The 20,897-nt window shown below is 56.1% G+C and overlaps 2 protein-coding genes, 1 long non-coding RNA gene and 2 pseudogenes across 7 annotated transcripts; 2 read left to right on the plus strand and 3 right to left on the minus strand.

Moving 5' to 3' along the window:
• Positions 1–20,897, minus strand: part of LOC128820668 (uncharacterized) — a 1,438,581-nt pseudogene that overhangs the window by 147,238 nt on the left and 1,270,446 nt on the right.
• The window catches only part of LOC128820670 (zinc finger protein 850-like), a 488,361-nt pseudogene that overhangs the window by 141,211 nt on the left and 326,253 nt on the right, over positions 1–20,897 (plus strand).
• On the minus strand, positions 651–4,968 carry LOC128820689 (uncharacterized). Of its 4 annotated transcripts, none has more exons than XR_008440930.1 (5): positions 4,725–4,968; positions 4,294–4,365; positions 2,178–2,249; positions 1,258–2,091; positions 651–727 (listed from the first exon to the last, which is right to left on the minus strand). XR_008440930.1 is itself a non-coding variant. In XM_054001503.1 (5 exons), the coding sequence occupies exons 1-5, from the start codon at positions 4,819–4,821 to the stop codon at positions 1,254–1,256; spliced, it is 510 nt and encodes a 169-aa protein (XP_053857478.1). In that variant the 5' UTR covers positions 4,822–4,968; the 3' UTR covers positions 1,011–1,253. The 4 variants fall into 4 exon arrangements, 1 of the variants encoding a protein (XP_053857478.1); XM_054001503.1 differs by lacking the exon at positions 651–727 and having other exon boundaries at positions 1,011–1,423; positions 1,993–2,091; XR_008440931.1 differs by lacking the exons at positions 651–727; positions 4,294–4,365; positions 4,725–4,968 and adding exons at positions 2,452–2,523; positions 3,155–3,374 and having other exon boundaries at positions 1,011–2,091.
• LOC128820749 (uncharacterized) lies at positions 10,052–17,707 on the plus strand. Its single transcript, XM_054001578.1, has 9 exons — positions 10,052–10,290; positions 12,208–12,297; positions 12,883–12,981; positions 13,416–13,523; positions 13,783–13,872; positions 14,459–14,557; positions 16,219–16,326; positions 16,789–16,963; positions 17,668–17,707. Exons 1-9 carry the CDS (start codon positions 10,194–10,196, stop codon positions 17,690–17,692), a joined length of 891 nt encoding a protein of 296 aa, XP_053857553.1. The 5' UTR covers positions 10,052–10,193; the 3' UTR covers positions 17,693–17,707.
• On the minus strand, positions 18,030–19,420 carry LOC128820777 (uncharacterized). Of its 2 annotated transcripts, XR_008440935.1 has the most exons (3): positions 19,055–19,405; positions 18,601–18,776; positions 18,030–18,066 (listed from the first exon to the last, which is right to left on the minus strand). It is a non-coding gene; the product is annotated as an uncharacterized LOC128820777 (long non-coding RNA). The 2 variants fall into 2 exon arrangements; XR_008440934.1 differs by lacking the exon at positions 18,030–18,066 and having other exon boundaries at positions 18,662–18,776; positions 19,055–19,420.

Genomic DNA, 20,897 nt, shown 5'->3' on the forward strand with positions numbered 1-20,897 from the left:
CTGATGCACAGCTCATGAGGGATCCCTGCACACCTTAGGAGAGGCCAGAAATACTCCTGTGTGCCTCATGAGGGATCCCTGCACAGCTCAGCAGAGAGCCCAAAACATCCCTGTGTGCCTCATGAGGGATCCCTGCACAGCTCAGCAGAGAGCCCAAAACATCCCTGTGTGCCTCATGAGGGATCCCTGCACAGCTCAGCAGAGAGCCCAAAACATCCCTGTGTGCCTCATGAAGTGCAGGCCCAGATGATCCCCCTGGAGGAAATGTGCCCTCAGCCCAGGGACGCTCAGCATGGGCTCCCCCAGCCCCTCGGGGCCCCGCTGCTGCTCACAGCGGCCCCTGCCTGGCTCCTGCCTGCCCTCACCGTGGGCATCCACGGCTGCTCCTGGGCATGGAGCTCAGCCAGCACTGGTGCTGGCTGGGCTTTGCTGGTGGTGCCACCTGGACATATCTCTGACAACTCTATTTCTTTATTTGAACACAAAATGTGGGCCAAGCCCTGCCCTGGCAGACAGGGACTGCCCACCTTCAGTCGTGGTTGGGAACAGGACCAGGGGGCTCAGGGGCTGAGGGTCTCGTTGTGGAGGGGTGAGTTTGGGGAAGGGCTCAAGACAGTGCTGCAGCTGCGGCAGGGCAGATGGGGACAAAAGTGAAGAGCTGGGAACACGGGTCAAGTTCTCTCTGCCTGCGTTGTTAGGCTCGACTTCTGAAGATGGGCAGGAGCACCTTTGGAGAGAGGAGTGGCTGAGGCCCCCAGCTGCCTGTGGCACACTGGGACCCTCCTGCACAGCAGGGCCCAGAGCTGGCAAGGCTCCCCAGCCCGGCTGGAGCTGCTGGCACACCTTGGCCCAGCTGGACAGCTGCCCCTCAAGGCCCCGGTGAGCAGGGGACGGCTCTGGGCAGGCTCCCTGGCCAGGAGCGGGCCCCAGAGCCTGACTGCCTTTCAAGGGCAATCTCGTCCATGCTCCTTCTCCTCCCCACCTGGCTCTGCCTCTGCCCTGTGCCCCCGGGGCTGCTCTTGCCCAGGCAGCCTCAGTGGGAGCCAGCACTGGCTGCAGCCCCAGCGGGCCCCCCAGGACAAGGCCCAGCAATGAAGAGGCCAATGAAAGCACTGGGCAGCAGCAGAGCCCTCAGCAGAGTTCTTTGGACAACCACAGACTGGCCACAGCTCCACTGCAGCCTCACTGGGAATGTTCCCTGACTATCAGCAGCCATTAAAGGATGCTGTTTGAGGTCGAGATCACCAAAACACTCACCATTTTCTCTTCCAGCAATACCAGATTCCAGCAGAGCAAATCATCAGGCAAAGTGCTGCACCAGCCACAATGGCCATCAACTTAACCAAACAAGGTGTTCCCCAGCAGAAAACTCTTCTCATGCTTTTCCGGGTCTTGTCAGCATGTGTTGAGGTGCCGGCTGCATCTGTGGGAGCAATGGGGAGCGTGAGCCCGTGCTGTGCTCCACTGCTGAGCTGGCAGCACGGTGCAGAGGGACAGGAGGTCCTTGGTCTCTGTTTCCCCCAGAGCTGGGGCCTTGCCGCCCCTTGGCACAGGACTGCCCAGTACCCAAACCCCTGAGCCTGCATGCCATAATTCCTCTGTGCTGTGCTGTTCTGCTCCAAGCAATACTTGTCAAAGGGTGGATGAAGACAAGGAAAATGGCCAGGGTTTTGGAGCTGCTCCAGGGCCCTCCCTCCTGCAAACAGCTGCCTCTCTGCATCAACCCAGAGACCAGGAAATTGCAGGGGATCTCAGGCCCATGGTGCAGTTTGGGCTCCCTGTCAGCTGCTGCCAAATGCCTTCCTGCAGAGGCTGGGGAGAAGCTGCAGCCAGGCCAGGCTGGGAAACAGCCCTGCAGGGCAGGAAAGCAGCAGCGGGGCAGCCAGGCTGCCATGGATCCCTTCCCGCTGTGCCAGGCACGGCGTGTCCAGATGTGCAGGGAAAGCCCCCGGCTGCTGAGTCCCAGGGGAAGGCTGAGGGAAATGCACCCACCACCACGTCTCTCCACATCACTCAGGATTTGTTCCAGATGTTTGGATTCCTCCAGTGACTTACTGTCTCCTGTAGGTTTGTTCTTCCTTCTCAGGGGACCTTAAGAGAAATATTTGCATTTCCCAGGAATGGATCCCACAAAACCAGGGCTCAGCCTGTGGGGTCAGCAGGGACACACTACTCACCCCTGCGATGGGAGTCGGGCTTATGTGCAACATCCACCAGAGGACCTGGGAAAGTCCTCCCTGCAGACACATCTGTAACACAACAGCCACAGAAGCTTCTGTCATCTCTGCGGATCTGCACGGGCAGCACTGAGCTGCAGGAGCACTGAGGGGATGGCGCAGGGCAAGGGCACACACGTGCGTGGTTCTGTCCTGGCACCTGCAGCGATGCCCCCCTGGCTGAGCTTTGGGCTCTGAGCTGGCAGCTCTCCCGGGGGTAAAGGCCTTGACCTACCCTCAGCATCTCCCTGAGGCTCAGTAATGGGTATGGGTTGGGAATCCAGATCATCTTCATCATCACGTTCAGCTGCAAAGAAAGGCAGCACAGAACAGCTCCTGTGTCTCTGCTGAAGATTCTCCTTCAGGCCAGAGTGGCAGTGAGTGCCCCTGGGTGATTGGTGCCCTCCAAGGCACTTGCTCAGCTCTGCCTCCCACTCAGGAGCAGGGCCAGGGGGACCACGTGCCTGCGGTGGCCCCACACTGGCATGGAAGGAGCCCCTTGCTGGGCAGTCGGGGCAGAAAGGACTCCCTGCAGCTGCCAGCAGCTCTAAACCCAGCCCCAGGCAGGGCCAGGCTTTGGCAGCAGCAGCAGAAGCAGCTCAGGCACCCCGGGGCCGGCAAAGGAGCTGTGAAAGGCTCAGCCCCGGGGCACAGCCCTGGGCCCGGCCCCTTCCCTCTCTGCTCTTCTCCCTGGATGCACAGAGCACACAACATGGAAGGACACACTGGCATTGCACATGGGTGGAAGATGGACAGCCAAATGCTCCTTCCTCCCACTGACAGCGATCCTGTGGGATCACTGTTGAGCACAAGAGTAGAAATTTGGAGGACAGGATTTCCAGAATCCATCAAACTTCAAAGCATCTTACAGGAAATCACACATGAATATTACTCTGGACAATGATCACTCTGTTAGGAAAGAGTTGCTGATAACCAACCTTCACCAAGCTCCAAGACCCTTAAACCATGGTTTGCCAGTCTTTCCAAATGATGCAAGTCACGGTCCCAACCTAGAAAGAAGAACAGATAGGAAATGTTCCACGGTGTGATGGGATTGCCTTCTATGGGGAAGTGAGCACTGCAAGGGGCTCAGGTAATGCTGTGTGCCCACACTGCCAAGCAGCAGAGAGGGCAGCTCAAGCCTCAGCAGGGCTCAGGCCCAGAGACACAGCAATTATCTCCTGTGACTGTGCCTGGCATCGCCTCCCTTCCTGCAGCAGAGGCTGCCAATGGGCCACTGCTTCCTCTGGGAAACTCAGCCTTCAGCACAGACTCTCTGTCCATCTCTGGAGAAGGGAAAAGGGACAGCTGGATCAGGTGGGCCTGTTCCCCATTGGGAAGGTGGCATCTTCAGGAGGCAATGCTTGTCAAAGACATTAATAAGGTTCAGGAAGTCATCGAAGCTTTGGAACGGAGGGCAGGGCCCTCCCTTCTCCAAACCACCACCCCTCCTGATCTTCCTGGGGACTGGGAAATTGCAGGGGATCTCAGGGTGTGCATGGCCCATGGTGCAGTTTGGGCTCCCTGTCAGCTGCTGCCAAATGCCTTCCTGCAGAGGCTGGGGAGAAGCTGCAGCCAGGCTGGCAAACAGCCCTGCAGGGCAGGAAAGCAGCAGCGGGGCAGCCAGGCTGCCATGGATCCCTTCCCTCTGTGCCGGGCACGGCGTGTCCAGATGTGCAAGGAATGCCCCGGCTGCTGAGTCCCAGGGGAAGGCTGAGGGAAATGCACCCACCACGGCGTCTCTCCACATCACTCAGTGTCTTCTCCATGTGTTTGGATTCCTCCAGGGACTTACCGTCTCCTGTAGATTTGTGCCTCCATCTTGGAGGAGCTCAAGAGATGTATTTGCATTTCCCCCGGAATGGATCCCACAAAACCAGGGTTCATCCTGTGGGCTCAGCAGGGACACACTACTCACCCCTGCGATAGGAGCTGGGCTTGTGTGCAGCAACCCGGAAAGGAGCCTGAAAAGTCTTCCCTGCAGACACACCTGTAACACAACAGGCACAGGAGCTTCTGTCACCCGCTTCCTGCCAGGTTGCCAATGATTATTCTCTTAGGAACATTGACAGCATACCTGCAGGAGGCTTAAGAGGCTGGAAATCTGCATGGAGCCAAGCTGCTGGAGAAGCCTTCCTAGCATGCTCATCTAGAAGGGAGCACAGATGAGAACCATTTCCTGGTGTGCTGGGATCCCCCTGTGCCTTTGGGAACTGGGCACTGCAAGGGGGCCAGGTAAGGCCATGGGAGCCTCATGTGAATGGCCATGGCCAAAGCTGCACAGGAGCCTGGGGAGCTCTGAGCTGGCTCCTGGCCACTCTCCACACGATTTCCTTGCCTTGTGCAACATCCCTGGGAGGGCAGCTGGAGCAGCCCAGCCCCCATGGGGGCTCTCTCCCCCCCACAGAGGAAACCCTCCCTAAAGCCCAGGGGAAAAACCATCCCCCAGCACTTCCCAGGGAGCAGGGAGCGCTGTCCCGGGAAAGGGGAGCCAGGCTGCCGGCTCACCTGCTCCCCGCGCTTGCAGCGGAGCAGCCTGGGCAGCCCTGGCAGGCAGGGCCACGGCCAGGAGGAGCGGGAGGAAGAGGCGCAGAGCAAGGGCCATGGTGCCTTGCCCTCTGCCAGTCCCCAGCTCTTGCTGCCACCACTGTCCTGACACCGCTGTCCCAATGTCAGCACCACTGCTGCCACCGCCGCTGCTGCCGCAACAGTTGTGCTCAAGGACTGACTGCTGGGTCCTTGTGGTGCTGTGCAGCCACGGGGCTCTCGCATCTCTGTGACCTCAGAGCCTGCTGTGACCTCAGCCTGCTGTGACCCCAGAGCCTGCTGTGACCCCAGAGACTGCTGTGACCTCAGCCCGCTGTGACCCCAGAGCCTGCTGTGACCTCATGGCCTTGGCTGTACCCCCAGAGTGTAGCCCCATCTGTACAAATGGACTGCCCTGATTGGAAATGTTTTGCTTGATCCAAGGGCCATTGCTCAGCAAAACCTGCTGCTGGCATTGCTGGTCAGGCTGTGTCCCTGGAGTGTAAAATTCCGCCGCCCCTCGGGCTGCCCGGGTGCCCAGTCAGGCCGGGGAGATCCTCGGCTGACTGGTCCACGGGGAGGGGCCGATGGTTCGCGGATAGCTCCACCGAAATAGACAAGAGGGCACTCGAGCAGCTGTAATCCTTGAGGGTTTATGGTCGGAATGGCAGAGGACGAGGGGAAGGTGGAGGGAGTAGGGAGACCAACACTCAAGGAGGGAGCAGACTCCGAGAGCCCTGAGGGAAGGCGGGACTGGGTATATAAGAGGGAAGGAGTGGGCATGGTTGGGTACAAACTATCCAATGGGGAATGGGTCAAGGGGAGGAGATAGAATGGGGTGACATATGAGGAACCAATGAGGGTAGAGAGGAGGAGTGGTTATAGCAGGTGAACCAATGGGGGGGTTACAGAGAGGAAGAACTTTCTAGAATCGGGGAGTACATCAAACATTGATTGACAACAACAAGGGAGGGTAAAACATGTGACTGACAGGTCCCTTTAGATTTCCACCGCCTCCCAAGGGAGTGCAGGGGCCCCTCCCACACTGGAGATGTTCTTGATGGCTTCCCTCTTTTCCTGGGCATGCCACTGGAGGAGCTCCAGGCCCAGATGATCTCACTGAAGGAAATGTGCCCTCAGCCCAGGGATGCTCAGCATGGGCTCCCCCAGCCCCTCGGGGCCCTGCTGCTGCTCACAGCAGCCCCTGCCTGGCTCCTGCCTGCCCTCACCGTGGGCATCCACGGCTGCTCCTGGGCATGGAGCTCAGCCAGTGCTGGTGCCAGCTGGGCTTTGCTGGTGCTACCACCTGGACATGGGGGTGACAGCTCCATCTCTTTATGGCAACAGAAGAGCTGATTTGGGAAGCTCTCAGTCGAGGTTTACTTGAGCACTTCCAAATCATTTCCTGGCAGAAATAGAAGGCCAAACTTGCCCTTATCACAAGCAAACAGGGTGTTCCCCAACAGCAACCCGTTCTGATTCCCTTCTGTTCACCTTGGGAACAGGTCTGTGGGGCTGGCTGCATTTGTGGGAGCAGTGGGGAGCGTGAGCCCGTGCTGTGCTGCACTGCCGAGCTGGCAGCAGGGTGGATACGGCCAGGACGTTCTCAGTTTCCCCCAGAGCTGGGGCCTGCAGGCCCCTTGCCGCCCCTTGGCACAGGCTGTGCCACCCAACAAAGCCCAGCAGGCCGGGAGGAGAGCCCGGGGCCAGCGCAGCTGCTTGGGCAGTCGCTGCTTTGAGGGACAGGGGCCAAACCCATCCCTGAGCAGCCCCTGCCAGCCCTGGCCCTCCCTACCCTGGAACAGCTCCCCCAGCCCCAGGGGACACACTGTCGTAAAGTCTACAGCCCACAAAGAGATTGTCCCTGTGTCCAGGTTTAGGGCAAATTTGGGAGAAAACGTCCAAAAGGCCCCTCCCCCAGAAATCAAATCCACATGGCCCCTGCCCCCAGTCAGTTCGGGAAAAATTTCCTCAGAGAGAAGTGGAAAAAACCTGTTTATTTAACAGGCAAAGCACTCCCCAGCCCAAAAAATGAACAATACCAGATGACAAAACTCATTTGTCTCTCTGAAGAGATGACAGATTCAGAAAATCTCTCCGGTGGATGGTGTCTCTGTTTTCAGTCCCTCTGGCACTGGGAAAGGCTGCTGCCCAGAGTAGCCCCCCGTGGGCCACAAAGTGCAAGCTCTCGGTGCTTCCCCAGGTGCCGGTCCAGAGCAGGTTCGAACAGATCCAAGAAAAGGGAAAGAAAACCAGTTGAGACTGCCCCAGCTAGCTAAAGTAACTAACAAGCAAAGGAGCGTGGTGTTCTGCCCCGTCCGTGCCCAGACAGCACCGTGGAGTTCTGTGTTCCAGCAGACTGGGCAGCAGTGAGTGCAGTCTCTGATAACAAACTCCGTGCTTCTTCTTCTCCCTGCCTTTGCTCTCAGAGCCCGTCTGGAAGGCACACAATATAATATCCAGCATCAACAGAACACACGATCGGGGACGCGAGCATCGTAAGGTCACCCTAGGACACCCAGTGATTGTGCGCTGCTTCTCTTCCCTGCAGCTGCTCCCAGAAACATCCCTCACACTGCTGGAAATGCCCACGCATGGTCTGATCAGTCCCTATGCTTTTCCAGTCTGCTCTCAGAAATTTTGCAACAAGTTCACCAAGAAATCCCAGGTTACCTCTGTGAATTGCACACTACAGTTTCCTTCATTTTTTTCCCAATGCCTGGAAGTTCCTGTATATAGTAATGGTCGTGAGGATCTCTGATTCTTTTCAGTCATGTTTTTTGTATTGAGACATGAGATGAAATAGCCTTATTGCTTTTAGTTTTAGCACGTCTGTTTTTTTACTTAGCATGATGGTTTACGTATTATCTACATGTAAACTTTTTTTTATTTGTGTTTGTTTGTTCCCCAAGCAATTGTTTTGACAATCTGTCGTTGACTTCTTAATTAATGTTCCGCATATGAACAATTTTGACTCTCTTTTTGTTGGAATATAAAGATCTCAGAAAGCTGTATTTTTAATTTTGATGACGCTCTCTCTCCCCACTCCCAGCTTTTACAGTGATCCTTTTGGAAACATCCCTGAGGATAGGTAGAGTTATTTGGGAAGTGCTTGGCTTAACCTGGGTAACAGATTATTATTTTTAGTGCTATAAACCTGCATTGCTTCAAGCTTCAGAGCCACAGTCCTGATTTGTGGCTCACTGCATGGATGCCTGCCTGAATTAAAACAATGTTTGTGAGGCAGCTGAAGAGCTTAGACCTCAGAGATTTAAATTCCTGGGAGGAGGAGGAGGAAGAAGAAAGGATAAAATCCCGTTTCAAAGGCTGTTTCTTCATCTTGAAGATGCCAGACTACAGCTGCCTTTAAATGTCATTTAATTCCAGAAAAACCCTCTACAGGGCCAGACACCAGGACAAATTACTCGGCACTTTGCCTCACAATGCATCAACTTGAATCCTAGTGAGAGGCAGACCTTAGTTACAGTCTGATTTGAGCAAATCCACATTGTGTGAATGGCAAGAAGAATTTGCTTGTGAACAGATGAATATGTCCCACTCAGTAATGAACAAAATTTGCATTGACTTGGAAGAAAGTAGACAGGGAGCAATGCAGCATTTGGATTTTATCCAGTGAGAAACAGGGCAAGAAGCCGTAACAACTTACCTGTTTTACAGAACACAAGTACTGATACAGCCAATAGTGCACCTCCAGTGTAAAAAATGGGTTTCTTTCGTCTAGTCTGAATTGACCGTCTTTTAGATTAGAACCATTCCCCCACAGTCTGGTCACAGAAGGCCGTACTAAAAATTCTGCCCCATCTCTTTTACAAGCCCCCTTAAGGTACTGAAAGGCAGCAATCAGGTCTCCCTGGAGCCTTCTCTCTTCCAGGCTGAACACCCCCAGCTCTCCCAGCGTGTCTCCAAAGCAGAAGGGCTCCAGCCCTCCGAGCATTTTGTCCCTCCTCTGGACTAGAGCCAACAGAACCATGTCCTTCCTGTGCTGGGGACCCAGAGCTGGATGCAGTACTCTGTCATGGTAGAGACGGAGACAATACAAAGCAACACCCTCCATTTCCAGAAGGCTTCAAACCCTGTTTTTATTCCAGCATGCATGCTTTTTCTACATTCTTACAAAGCTCCTAAGTTTACACTTGACTCATTGGTCACGAGAGACAAGCCAAGTGCTGATTGGAATAGGCAGTTGGAGGTTTCTCTTATTTTGTCCTTCTTGCTTTCTTGGTTTCTATGTCAATGACCTTGGTAGAAAATTCTTTCAGGGGTAAACATGGATCCTCTTATCAAACTTCTCTCTGGCTCACAGAAGTCGCTGTAAAAGGCGGGAATCTTTAAAATCAGGGGGTTTTGGGAAGCTGCAAAAGGCAGGCCTCAGAGACAGCAGAACTGCGATTAGAGCTAAGCATTAACTGTAAGATTTGTCAGCAGAAAAATTATATAAGTAGTGGAAAAGTAAGGACGAATAGTACAATGGTCTGTGTATTAACGCTTGGCTAGAATAAGTCCCTAAGCTACAGAAAATATCTCCATCAAGATATTAGGATGTTCTAAGCTTACTAATGGAGCTCTGTGCATTGGGTTTTAAGGCTCACAATACAAGTAGGTATTATATTCGAAAGAAGTAAATCAAACAAATATTGTTTTAACAAATGGTACGTGTGCTTATAGTGATTGGAGAAATCTATTGTCAAGATGCTTTTGCTTTGTGTGATTGGTCAAAAAGCTTTTAAAGTAAGTTGTACCATTAAGTTCTTTGCCTGCTGCCGGGGATGTGAGCTGCTGGCATCTGCCCATTGTCATAACCATGGAATGAGACTGATGCTGGAACAGAAACAGCTCGAGACGCGTTCCTCAGCAGTCCCGTCCCGTTGGTGATTTGTACATAGAGACCCGGCCAGCAATATAAAACATCTTCCACAGTGCTCCAGGTGGAGTCTCAGCAGAGCAAAGAGGTGGAATCACCTCCTTCAACCTGCCGGGCACTCTCCTTTGCATGCACAAGGCTGGCTCATGTCCAGCCTCTCATCTAGCAGCAGCCCCAAGTCCTTCTTGGCCGGGCTGCTCTCCATCCCTTCATGCCCCAACCTGTGAGACCAGCTGGGCAGGGACTGTGTCACAACCCTGGGACAGAGCTGTTGGGCAGGATGAGATCCCTGCCAAAGAAGGCAGATCCCACTCCCCACACAATTCCAGCCTGGCCATGAGGTCACAGCAGGCTCTGGGGTCACAGCAGGCTGAGGTCACAGCAGGCTGTGAGGTCACAGAGGTGCCAGAGTCCCGTGGCTGCACAGCACCACAAGGACCCAGCAGTCAGTCCTTGAGCACAACTGTTGCGGCAGCAGCGGCGGTGGCAGCAGTGGTGCTGACATTGGGACAGCGGTGTCAGGACAGTGGTGGCAGCAAGAGCTGGGGACTGGCAGAGGGCAAGGCACCATGGCCCTTGCTCTGCGCCTCTTCCTCCCGCTCCTCCTGGCCGTGGCCCTGCCTGCCAGGGCTGCCCAGGCTGCTCCGCTGCAAGCGCGGGGAGCAGGTGAGCCAGCAGCCTGGCTCCCCTTTCCCGGGACAGCGCTCCCTGCTCCCTGGGAAGTGCTGGGGGATGGTTTTTCCCCTGGGCTTTAGGGAGGGTTTCCTCTGGGGGAGGGAGAGAGCCCCCATGGGCCCTGGGCTGCTCCAGCCGCCCTCCCAGGGATGTTGCACAAGGCAAGGAAATCGTGTGGAGAGTGGCCAGGAGCCAGCCCAGAGCTCCCCAGGCCCCTGGGCAGCTTTGGCCATGGCCATTCTCATCTGGCCCCCACGGCCTTACCCGACCTCCTTGCAGTGCCCAGTTCCCAAAGGCACAGGGGGATCCCAGCAGACCAGGAAATGGTTCTGATCTCTGATCCCTTCTAGCTTGGGATGGCGACATGGCTTATCCGGATGCCCTACTGGATGACAGCTTGAATCTCTTGGAGAATGCTGGAGGCAAGTTCTCTGTGTGCCTTTCCTGAGAGAATAATCAGTGCCTCATGAGCCATTTCCCTTAGCAGCATCACAGGGTTGAAAGATTCTGGAAAACTTGCCCGGCTCCATTCTGGATCCCTGAGGGATCCCACAGAATGGCTGTCAGTGGCAGGAAGGAGCATTTAGCTGTCCATCTTCCTTCCGTGTGCAATTCCAGTGTGCGCTTCCGTGTGCTCTGTGCAGGCACGGAGAAGAGCAGAGAGGGAAGGGGCCGGGCCCAGGGCTGTGCCCCGGGGCTGTGCCTTTTGCAGCTCCTTTGCCGGCCCCGGGGCGCCTGAGCTGCTCCTGCTGCTGCTGCCAAGCCCTGGCCCTGCCTGGGGCTGGGTTTAGAGCTGCTGGCAGCTCCAGGGAATCCTTTCTCCCCCGAGGACGGCCCTGCAAGGGGCTCCTTCCATGCCAGTGTGGGGCCATCGCTGGCACGTGGTCCCCCTGGCCCTGCTCCTGAGTGGAAGGCAGAGCTGAGGGAGTGCTTTGGAGGGCACCAATCACCCAGGGGCACTCACTGCCACTCTGGCCTGAAGGGGACATGGAACAACTTTCTCTTAAGGTCCTTCTCCATGGAAGAACTCAGACACTGGGGACAAGAAATCCCTGGAGGCAGCCAGACACCTGGACCAGATGCTGAGTGATCTGGAGAGACGCCGTGGTGGGTGCATTTCCCTCAGCCTTCCCCTGGGACTCAGCAGCCGGGGGCTTTCCCTGCACATCTGGACACGCCGTGCCCAGCACAGCAGGAAGGGATCCATGGCAGCCTGGCTGCCCCGCTGCTGCTTTCCTGCCCTGCAGGGCTGTTTCCCAGCCTGGCCTGGCTGCAGCTTCTCCCCAGCCTCTGCAGGAAGGCATTTGGCATCAGCTGGCAGGGAGCCCAAACTGCACCATGGGCCCGAGATGCCTGCAATTTCCCGGTCTGCGGGTAGATCAGGAATGGCACCTGTTTGTAGAAGGGAGTGGCCTGGCCAATCCCAAAAGTTTTGATGATTTCCTGAACCATGAGTTTGTCCAGTATTGCCTCTTGAAGATGCCATCTCCCAGAAGGGGAACGGCTCCATCTAATGCAGCTGTGCCTCTTCCTGTCTCCAGAGATGAACCGAAAGGCTGTGCTGAAGGCAGCATTTCCTGGAGGAAGCAGTGGCCCATTGGCAGCCCCTGCTGCAGGAAGTGAGGCGATGCCAGGCACAGTCACAGCAGGTAATTGCTGAGGCTTGAGCTGCCATCTCTGCTGTGTGGCAGTACCTGCCCTCCAGGGATGGTGCACAGCGCCTGCAAAGAGTGTGGAGAGTGGCCAGGAGCCAGCCCAGAGCTCCCCAGGCCCCTGGGCAGCTTTGGCCATGGCCATGGAAATTTGGCCCCCACAGCCTTACCCGACCCCCTTGCAGTGCCCAGTTCCCAAAGGCACAGGGGGATCCCAGCAGAGCAGGAAATGGTTCTGATCTCTGATCCCTTCTAGCTTGGGATGGCGACATGGCTTATCGGGATGCCCTACTGGATGACAGCTTGGAGAATTCTCTTGGAGAGATTCTCTTGGAGAATGCTGGAGGCAAGTTTTCTGTGTGCCTTTCCTGAGAGAATAATCAGTGCCTCATGAGCCATTTCCCTTAGCAGCATCACAGGGTTGAAAGATTCTGGAAAACTTGCCCGGCTCCATTCTGGATGCCTGAGGGATCCCACAGAATGGCTGTCAGTGGCAGGAAGGAGCATTTAGCTGTCCATCTTCCTTCCGTGTGCAATTCCAGTGTGCGCTTCCGTGTGCTCTGTGCAGCCAGGAAGAAGAGCAGAGAGGGAATGGGCCGGGCCCACGGCTGTGCCCCGGGGCTGTGCCTTTTGCAGCTCCTTTGCCGGCCCCGGGGTGCCTGAGCTGCTCCTGCTGCTGCTGCCAAGCCCTGGCCCTGCCTGGGGCTGGGTTTAGAGCTGCTGGCAGCTCCAGGGAATCCTTTCTCCCCGAGGACGGCCCTGCAAGGGGCTCCTTCCATGCCAGTGTGGGGCCATCGCTGGCACGTGGTCCCCCTGGCCCTGCTCCTGAGTGGAAGGCAGAGCTGAGGGAGTGCTTTGGAGGGCACCAATCACCCAGGGGCACTCACTGCCACTCTGGCCTGAAGGGGACATGGAACAACTTTCTCTTAAGGTCCTTCTCCATGGAAGAACTCAGACACTGGGGACAAGAAATCCCTGGAGGCAGCCAGACACCTGGACCAGATGCTGAGTGATCTGGAGAGACGCCGTGGTGGGTGCATTTCCCTCAGCCTTCCCCTGGGACTCAGCAGCCGGGGGCTTTCCCTGCACATCTGGACACGCCGTGCCCGGCACAGAGGGAAGGGATCCATGGCAGCCTGGCTGCCCCGCTGCTGCTTTCCTGCCCTGCAGGGCTGTTTCCCAGCCTGGCCTGCTTGCAGCTTCTCCCCAGCCTCTGCAGGAAGGCATTTGGCACCAGCTGGCAGGGAGCCCAAACTGCACCATGGGCCCGAGATGCCTGCAATTTCCCAGTCTCCGGGTAGATCAGGAATGGCACCTGTTTGTAGAAGGCAGTGGCCTGGCCAATCCCAAAAGTTTTGATGATTTCCTGAACCATGAGTTTGTCCAGTATTGCCTCTTGAAGATGCCATCTCCCAGAAGGGGAACGGCTCCATCTAATGCAGCTGTGCCTCTTCCTGTCTCCAGAGATGAACCGAAAGGCTGTGCTGAAGGCAGCATTTCCTGGAGGAAGCAGTGGCCCATTGGCAGCCTCTGCTGCAGGAAGTGAGGCGATGCCAGGCACAGTCACAGCAGGTAATTGCTGAGGCTTGAGCTGCCATCTCTGCTGTGTGGCAGTACCTGCCCTCCAGGGATGTTGCACAGCGCCTGCAAAGAGTGTGGAGAGTGACCAGGAACCAGCCCAGAGCTCCCCAGGCCCCTGGGCAGCTTTGGCCATGGCCATGGAAATTTGGCCCCCACAGCCTTACCCGACCCCCTTGCAGTGCCCAGTTCCCAAAGGCACAGGGGGATCCCAGCAGAGCAGGAAATGGTTCTGATCTCTGATCCCTTCTAGCTTGGGATGGCGACATGGCTTATCGGGATGCCCTACTGGATGACAGCTTGGAGAATTCTCTTGGAGAGATTCTCTTGGAGAATGCTGGAGGCAAGTTTTCTGTGTGCCTTTCCTGAGAGAATAATCAGTGCCTCATGAGCCATTTCCCGTAGCAGCATCACAGGGTTGAAAGATTCTGGAAAACTTGCCCGGCTCCATTCTGGATGCCTGAGGGATCCCACAGAATGGCTGTCAGTGGCAGGAAGGAGCATTTAGCTGTCCATCTTCCTTCCGTGTGCAATTCCAGTGTGCGCTTCCGTGTGCTCTGTGCAGCCAGGAAGAAGAGCAGAGAGGGAATGGGCCGGGCCCACGGCTGTGCCCCGGGGCTGTGCCTTTTGCAGCTCCTTTGCCGGCCCCGGGGTGCCTGAGCTGCTCCTGCTGCTGCTGCCAAGCCCTGGCCCTGCCTGGGGCTGGGTTTAGAGCTGCTGGCAGCTCCAGGGAATCCTTTCTCCCCCGTGGACGGCCCTGCAAGGGGCTCCTTCCATGCCAGTGTGGGGCCATCGCTGGCATGTGGTCCCCCTGGCCCTGCTCCTGAGTGGAAGGCAGAGCTGAGGGAGTGCTTTGGAGGACACCAATCACCCAGGGGCACTCACTGCCACTCTGGCCTGAAGGGGACATGGAACAACTTTCTCTTAAGGTCCTTCTCCATGGAAGAACTCAGACACAGGAGACAAGAAATCCCTGGAGGCAGCCAGACACCTGGACCAGATGCTGAGTGATCTGGAGAGACGCCGTGGTGGGTGCATTTCCCTCAGCCTTCCCCTGGGACTCAGCAGCCGGGGGCTTTCCCTGCACATCTGGACACGCCGTGCCCAGCACAGAGGGAAGGGATCCATGGCAGCCTGGCTGCCCCGCTGCTGCTTTCCTGCCCTGCAGGGCTGTTTCCCAGCCTGGCCTGGCTGCAGCTTCTCCCCAGCCTCTGCAGGAAGGCATTTGGCACCAGCTGGCAGGGAGCCCAAACTGCACCATGGGCCCGAGATGCCTGCAATTTCCCGGTCTGCGGGTAGATCAGGAATGGCACCTGTTTGTAGAAGGGAGTGGCCTGGCCAATCCCAAAAGTTTTGATGATTTCCTGAACCATGAGCTTGACCAGTATTGCCGCTTGAAGATGCCATCTCCCAGAAGGGGAACGGCTCCATCTAATGCAGCTGTGCCCCTTCCTGTCTCCAGAGATGAAGCGAAAGGCTGTGCTGAAGGCAGCATTTCCTGGAGGAAGCAGTGGCCCATTGGCAGCCCCTGCTGCAGGAAGTGAGGCGATGCCAGGCACAGTCACAGCAGGTAATTGCTGAGGCTTGAGCTGCCATCTCTGCTGTGTGGCAGGACCTGCCCTCCAGGGATGTTGCAAAGGGCCTGCAAAGAGTGTGGAGAGTGGCCAGGAGCCAGCCCAGAGCTCCCCAGGCCCCTGGGCAGCTTTGGCCATGGCCATGGAAATTTGGCCCCCACAGCCTTACCCGACCCCCTTGCAGTGCCCACTTCCCAAAGGCACAGGGGGGTCCCAGCACACCATGGAAATGGTTCTGATCTCTGATCCCTTCTAGATGAGCATGCTAGCAAGGCTTCCCCAGCAGCTGGGATGGAAGATGGTTTGGAACCCTTGGGAGCTTCTGCAGGTAACTTCTCAACTTCCCCTCAGTGAAGAATCACTGACAACCTGGCAGGAAGCAGGTGACAGAAGCTCCTGTGCCTGTTGAGTTACAGGTGTGTCTGCAGGGAGGACTTTTCAGGCTCCTTTCCTGGTTGCTGCGCACAAGCCCGGCTCCCATCGCAGGGGTGAGTTGTGTGTCCCTGCTGACCCCACAGGCTGAGCCCTGCTTTTGTGGGATCCATTCCGGGGGAAATGGACATGCATTCTCTTAAGGTGCGCCGCGACGGAGGAACAGATCTACTAAACACATGAAGTCCCTGGAGGCATCCAAACACATGGACCAGATGCTGAGTGATCTGGAGAGACGCCGTGGTGGGTGCATTTCCCTCAGCCTTCCCCTGGACTCAGCAGCCGGGGGCTTTCCCTGCACATCTGGACATGCCGTGCCCGGCACAGCGGGAAGGGATCCATGGCAGCCTGGCTGCCCCGCTGCTGCTTTCCTGCCCTGCAGGGCTGTTTCCCAGCCTGGCCTGGCTGCAGCTTCTCCCCAGCCTCTGCAGGAAGGCATTTGGTACCAGCTGGCAGGGAGCCCAAACTGCACCACGGGCCTGCAATCCCCTGCAATTTCCCGGTCTCTGGCACGTCAGGAGTGGCACCTGTATGGAGAAAGGAGGGCCCTGTGGCAGCCCCAAGAGCCGTGGCCTTTTCCTGATCCTTATCCATGTCTTTGAAAAGTAGAACTTGCTGAAGATGCCATCTCTCCAATGGGGAATGGTTCCACCTGATCCAGCTGTCCCTTTTCCTTTCTCCAGAGATGGACCAAAGGGCTTTGCTGAAGGCAGCACTTCCTGAAGGAAGCCGTGGCTCCGTGCCAGCCCCCGATACACGAAGGGAGGAGACGCCAGACAGTGCCACAGAAGGTGATTGCTGTGCCAGGCTCAGCCAGGCTGAGCAATCCTGCTGGGGTCCCTCCGTGGGAGACACGTCCCGAAACCTGGGAGTGGCTGCACGGGGTGCCCATGGTGGGGTCAGGGCAGAGGGGGAGAGCAAGGTTCCTGTGTGTCCTGACAGGGCCTGACTCTGTCCCCTGGGGCTGGGGGAGCTGTCCCAGGGCAGGGAGGGCCAGGGCTGGCAGGGGCTGCTCAGGGATGGCTTTGGCCCGTGTCCCTCGAAGCAGCGACTGCCCAAGCAGCTGCGCTGGCCCCGGGCTCTCCTCCCGGCCTGCTGGGCTTTGTTGGGTGGCACAGCCTGTGCCAAGGGGCGGCAAGCGGCCTGCAGGCCCCAGCTCTGGGGGAAACAGAGAACGTCCTGGCCGTATCCACCGTGCTGCCAGCTCGGCAGTGCAGCACAGCACGGGCTCACGCTCCCCATTGCTCCCACAGACGTTATCACTGAAACAGGAATATTTGCCCCGGATCCAGTGCGCCTCCCAAGAATTGTCTGCCCCCAGGATGTGCGCAGGTCCTGCATGATAGGCACGGTGGTGACACTGTTCACTGTGCCCCTCGTGCTGATCGGCTGCTATCTCGGCATTTGGAAGCTGTACCAGAGCAGACAGTCAGTTGTTGATTTTTCTCCACAGCTTTCTTGTAACTCTGCTCATAGCATTGGTAGCCTGACTCGTAGTCATGCTGCACTGGAGCTGTGGCCAGTCCGTGGTTGTCCAAAGAACTCTGCTGAGGGCTCTGCTGCTGCCCAGTGCTTTCATTGGCCTCTTCATTGCTGGGCCTTGTCCTGGGGGGCCCGCTGGGGCTGCAGCCAGTGCTGGCTCCCACTGAGGCTGCCAGGCCAAGAGCAGCCCCGGGGGCACAGGGCAGAGGCGGAGCAAGTTCTCAACAGTATTTGGGCCACACAGCTCAGGACAGGACAGTGCTTATTTAGTAGCTCATGTAAAGTTTCATGGTGACAGTGATGTTACCAGACAAGCAAATCTGCTCCAGTTCAGTGTTCAAACAAATCCAACCTGATGAAGGTTTGGCTTTGGCCTTGAGGCTTTGCTCTTTGTGTGAGCCCTGTTCTGGATTGATTCCCACTCAGTCTTGGAGCCTGTTTTGGGTGAAGGCTCATCCCAGCCCTGACCCTTGGCAGTTCTGGGCTCAAAGGCACCGCCGAGGCCGCACTGCACGTGACTGGGCTTCAGGGCTCCATCATCAAAGGGCTTTGAGAAGTTTAAATTACTGTATTCTTACTCTTTGGTTTTCTTTATGCAATTCCTTCCCTTTTTTTTAAACTTAATTTAAAAAAAACAAATTCTTTTCCAGTGCTTTTTCCAGTTATTTGATATAGTGAATGATGGCTGGACCATCGAGGATCTCGTCTCGACGGTGGTAGCTCTATTCTCCATCCTCTCTTTTCTCTCTATTTCCCTTTTCTGTCCCTTCTATCACATTTGCTGTTGGTACCTAAATAAAGATGCATTTGTTGTGATTAAACTGATGGTCCCTTGCCATTTGCAGTTTTGCACTTTTGGGATCGGTTAACAAACCATCACAAACACCCCGCAAGAGTGGATCGTGACCGGTTGTGGGGGATCCTTCAGTCTCTTGGATGGGGGAGGGAGCAGGGAAATGGAATCAAGATGAGACAGGGATCAGCCAGCCCCACGCCAGGCAGCGTTTTATCCTCTGAGAGCTCCTCTGAGCTGAGCGAGCTGGTGAAGCCTGCGGAGCAAATGAGAGCCGGGACTGAGGGAAAGGCTGGCTGGGAAGGAGTCAGATAAACCCGTGTGGGCATTTCCCTTTCCAAGGGGCTCCTGGGGAGACAAAGGAGACAAGAAGGATTCCCTACCTCACGACATCTCCTTTTTTCCTTCAGTAGCCCTATTGCAGCCACTGCTTACAAGACTTTACTTGATCCCCTAAATGTCAGGGAGCACCAAGAACTTGAACCTTGCTGGAGTCCAGCCCTGCCTGCCTGTCACCGAGCAGAGGGGAAAGATGAAGAACCTGGGCAGGGGTTGAGTCAAATTGGCATTTTGCCACCTGTGATTTCCTCCCAGCTTTTGCAGCAGGGCGACAACGCCATCGCTGCAAACCACTCCCTTTGGCAAGGCACACGTGGACCTCGCTGGAAGCTCAGGGCTCTTGAAGGGGCTGCTGCAGTTGGCAACAGGAGCTGTTGTTGAACTTTTCACATTGCTTAACCCCCCCTGCCAAATGCCATCAAGTGGCTGAGGAAGGACACAAAAAGATTACCCTGGAGGAAGGGAGGCCAAAAGCTTGGAAAAGGATGAAAGAAATGCTCTGATCATGATGATGACAAAAAAATAGAACGATTTCTTTTTGACAGCAAATGAACACCCGCCGCCCTCCAGCCCTCCCAGCCTGGCAGGCCGAGCGGAGCCGTTTCCATGGCATGAGGTGCTGGCAGCCTGCAGAGAGAAACCAGAGAGCCACGGTCAGTCACAGAAGGCTCCTGTGCCCTGTCCTGCCATGGCCTGTGCCCGGGCCAGGCTGCTGGCTGTGCTCAGAGCCCAAACCTCCCGAGAGGTTTGGGTTTCGAGAGAAGGGCAGCGTGGCAGGCCACGTTCCACCTCCTCCGCTTCAGCACAGCAGCCTCCTCAGCAGCTGCACGGGCAGGATGCCCGTGTGCCCGCTGCCCTCTGCCCGAAGCCCTTCTGCCAGCCCAGCTGTGGAGCCGGGTACCCACCTCTGCAGACCTGCTGCCAGGAGAGGAGCCGATCCCACACGAGGTCCTCGTCCTTCTTGAAGGGGATGTCCCCGCAGGCCGTGGCCCCTGGGGTAGCGCTGGCACTGGATGTGCTCCACGGACGGTGCAGGCGCTTCCCCGTCCGGTCCGGGCACCAGGTGTAATCTTCCTGGGAAAACAAAGAACGATTGCATGAAAGTCAATTCAAAACAAGACCTGGAAACAAGAAGAAGCTACAAAGCCTGTCACCGTTTCACGGGCCTGAGGAGGGTCTGACCACTCCATGCGAGAATGAAACCTGTCCATGGGTGGGGAAAAACCCCACCTTTCCCACCCGTAAATGCACCCCTTCCTCGAGGGCCTGCAAAGCAGACCAGCCTGGGCACGGCTTCGGAACCCATCCCCCTCTGCTGCCCCCATCCACATGGATGGATGCTTTGTCAGGCTGGCTGCCCCCGCCCCAGCCCGTGCCAGGCTGGCTGGCAGAAGCTGTCAGCAAGGCCAGGAGCCAGCTCCCCTTCCACAATGTCCTGGTTTAGGACAAATTAGGGGAAAACACCTCCAAAGGAGCCCCTTATAGGAAACCAAACCCTCCGCAACTTCCCCCCACCACCGGGTTCGGGAGGAATTCCTTCAGAGGGGAAGTGGAAAAAACTTGTTTTTTAAGGCACAACAAAAAACACTCCCCAGCACAAGAGAAATAGCCCAAGATGATCACAGATGTTTTCACCAGTCCAAGGGGGTTGAGCTGTATCTCTCTTCGCCGCAGAGGGTACGAAGCTTCTTTTGCAGACCCCGGGGGAGCTCCTGCCCGGAGTAGGTCCGATGTCTTCGGGGGGGGAAGGGAACAACAGAAACCGGGGAAAAAGGAAAAAAAAATGGCAAAAAAGCAAGCCAGCGAAAAGCAGAGAAAAAAGAGAGGAAAACAGAGCCAGCAAAGCATGCAGCCAGCAGCAAGCAAGATCAGCAAGCAAGCTAAGCAGCAAGCCAGCAGCCAGCCGGGGGGGGAAGGAAGGCAAAACAAACTGAGAACAGGGAGCAGAAACCACGATTGGGATAATGAGCATGAAAATGTCCTGTCCCCACGACATTCCACCCCTTATCCCATATCGTGAACATGTTACTGAACTTCCTGCCCACCTGCTCAAACCTTCCACACTTACACATTCCCTTCCATTCTCACTTGCTCTGACTTTCGACATTTACACATTTCCTTCTGTCCCATGTCTGTGTGGTTTAATGTACAAACAATGGCAGTAACATCCAGCAAATTGAGATGTTTGCATATGAGTCTCACCCCACAATCAGGTCTCCCTGAGGTACACATCGTGTTCTTCCATCTTTCTGCATTATCCACCATGTACAACCTGGTCCCTGAGCAAAGACAATCCCACGAATGGGTTTGTCTGTACTCGAGGCAGAATTGATCCACACTGTCCTCCCTAACAAACCTCTGATATGTGCCACTGGGACTTTATCTCCGTCTACTATATTCAGGGACTCAGACTGGGCAGGACCTGCTCGATTGGTGGAACCTCGGGTGTTAACTAACCAGGTGGCCTGTGCCAAATGCTGCTCCCAGTTTTTGAAAGATCCCCCACCCAATGCTTTCAAGGTGGTTTTTAACAGTCCATTGTACCTCTCTACCTTGCCTGCAGCTGGTGCATGGTAGGGGATATGGTACACCCACTCAATGCCGTGTTCCCTAGCCCAGGAGTTGATAAGGCTGTTCTTAAAATGAGTCCCATTGTCTGACTCAATCCTCTCAGGGGTACCATGCCTCCAAAGGACCTGTTTTTCAAGGCCCAAGATGGTGTTACGGGCTGTAGCATGAGACACAGGG

This window comes from Vidua macroura, chromosome 30, assembly GCF_024509145.1.
Source record: "Vidua macroura isolate BioBank_ID:100142 chromosome 30, ASM2450914v1, whole genome shotgun sequence".
Lineage (NCBI taxonomy): Eukaryota > Metazoa > Chordata > Aves > Passeriformes > Viduidae > Vidua > Vidua macroura.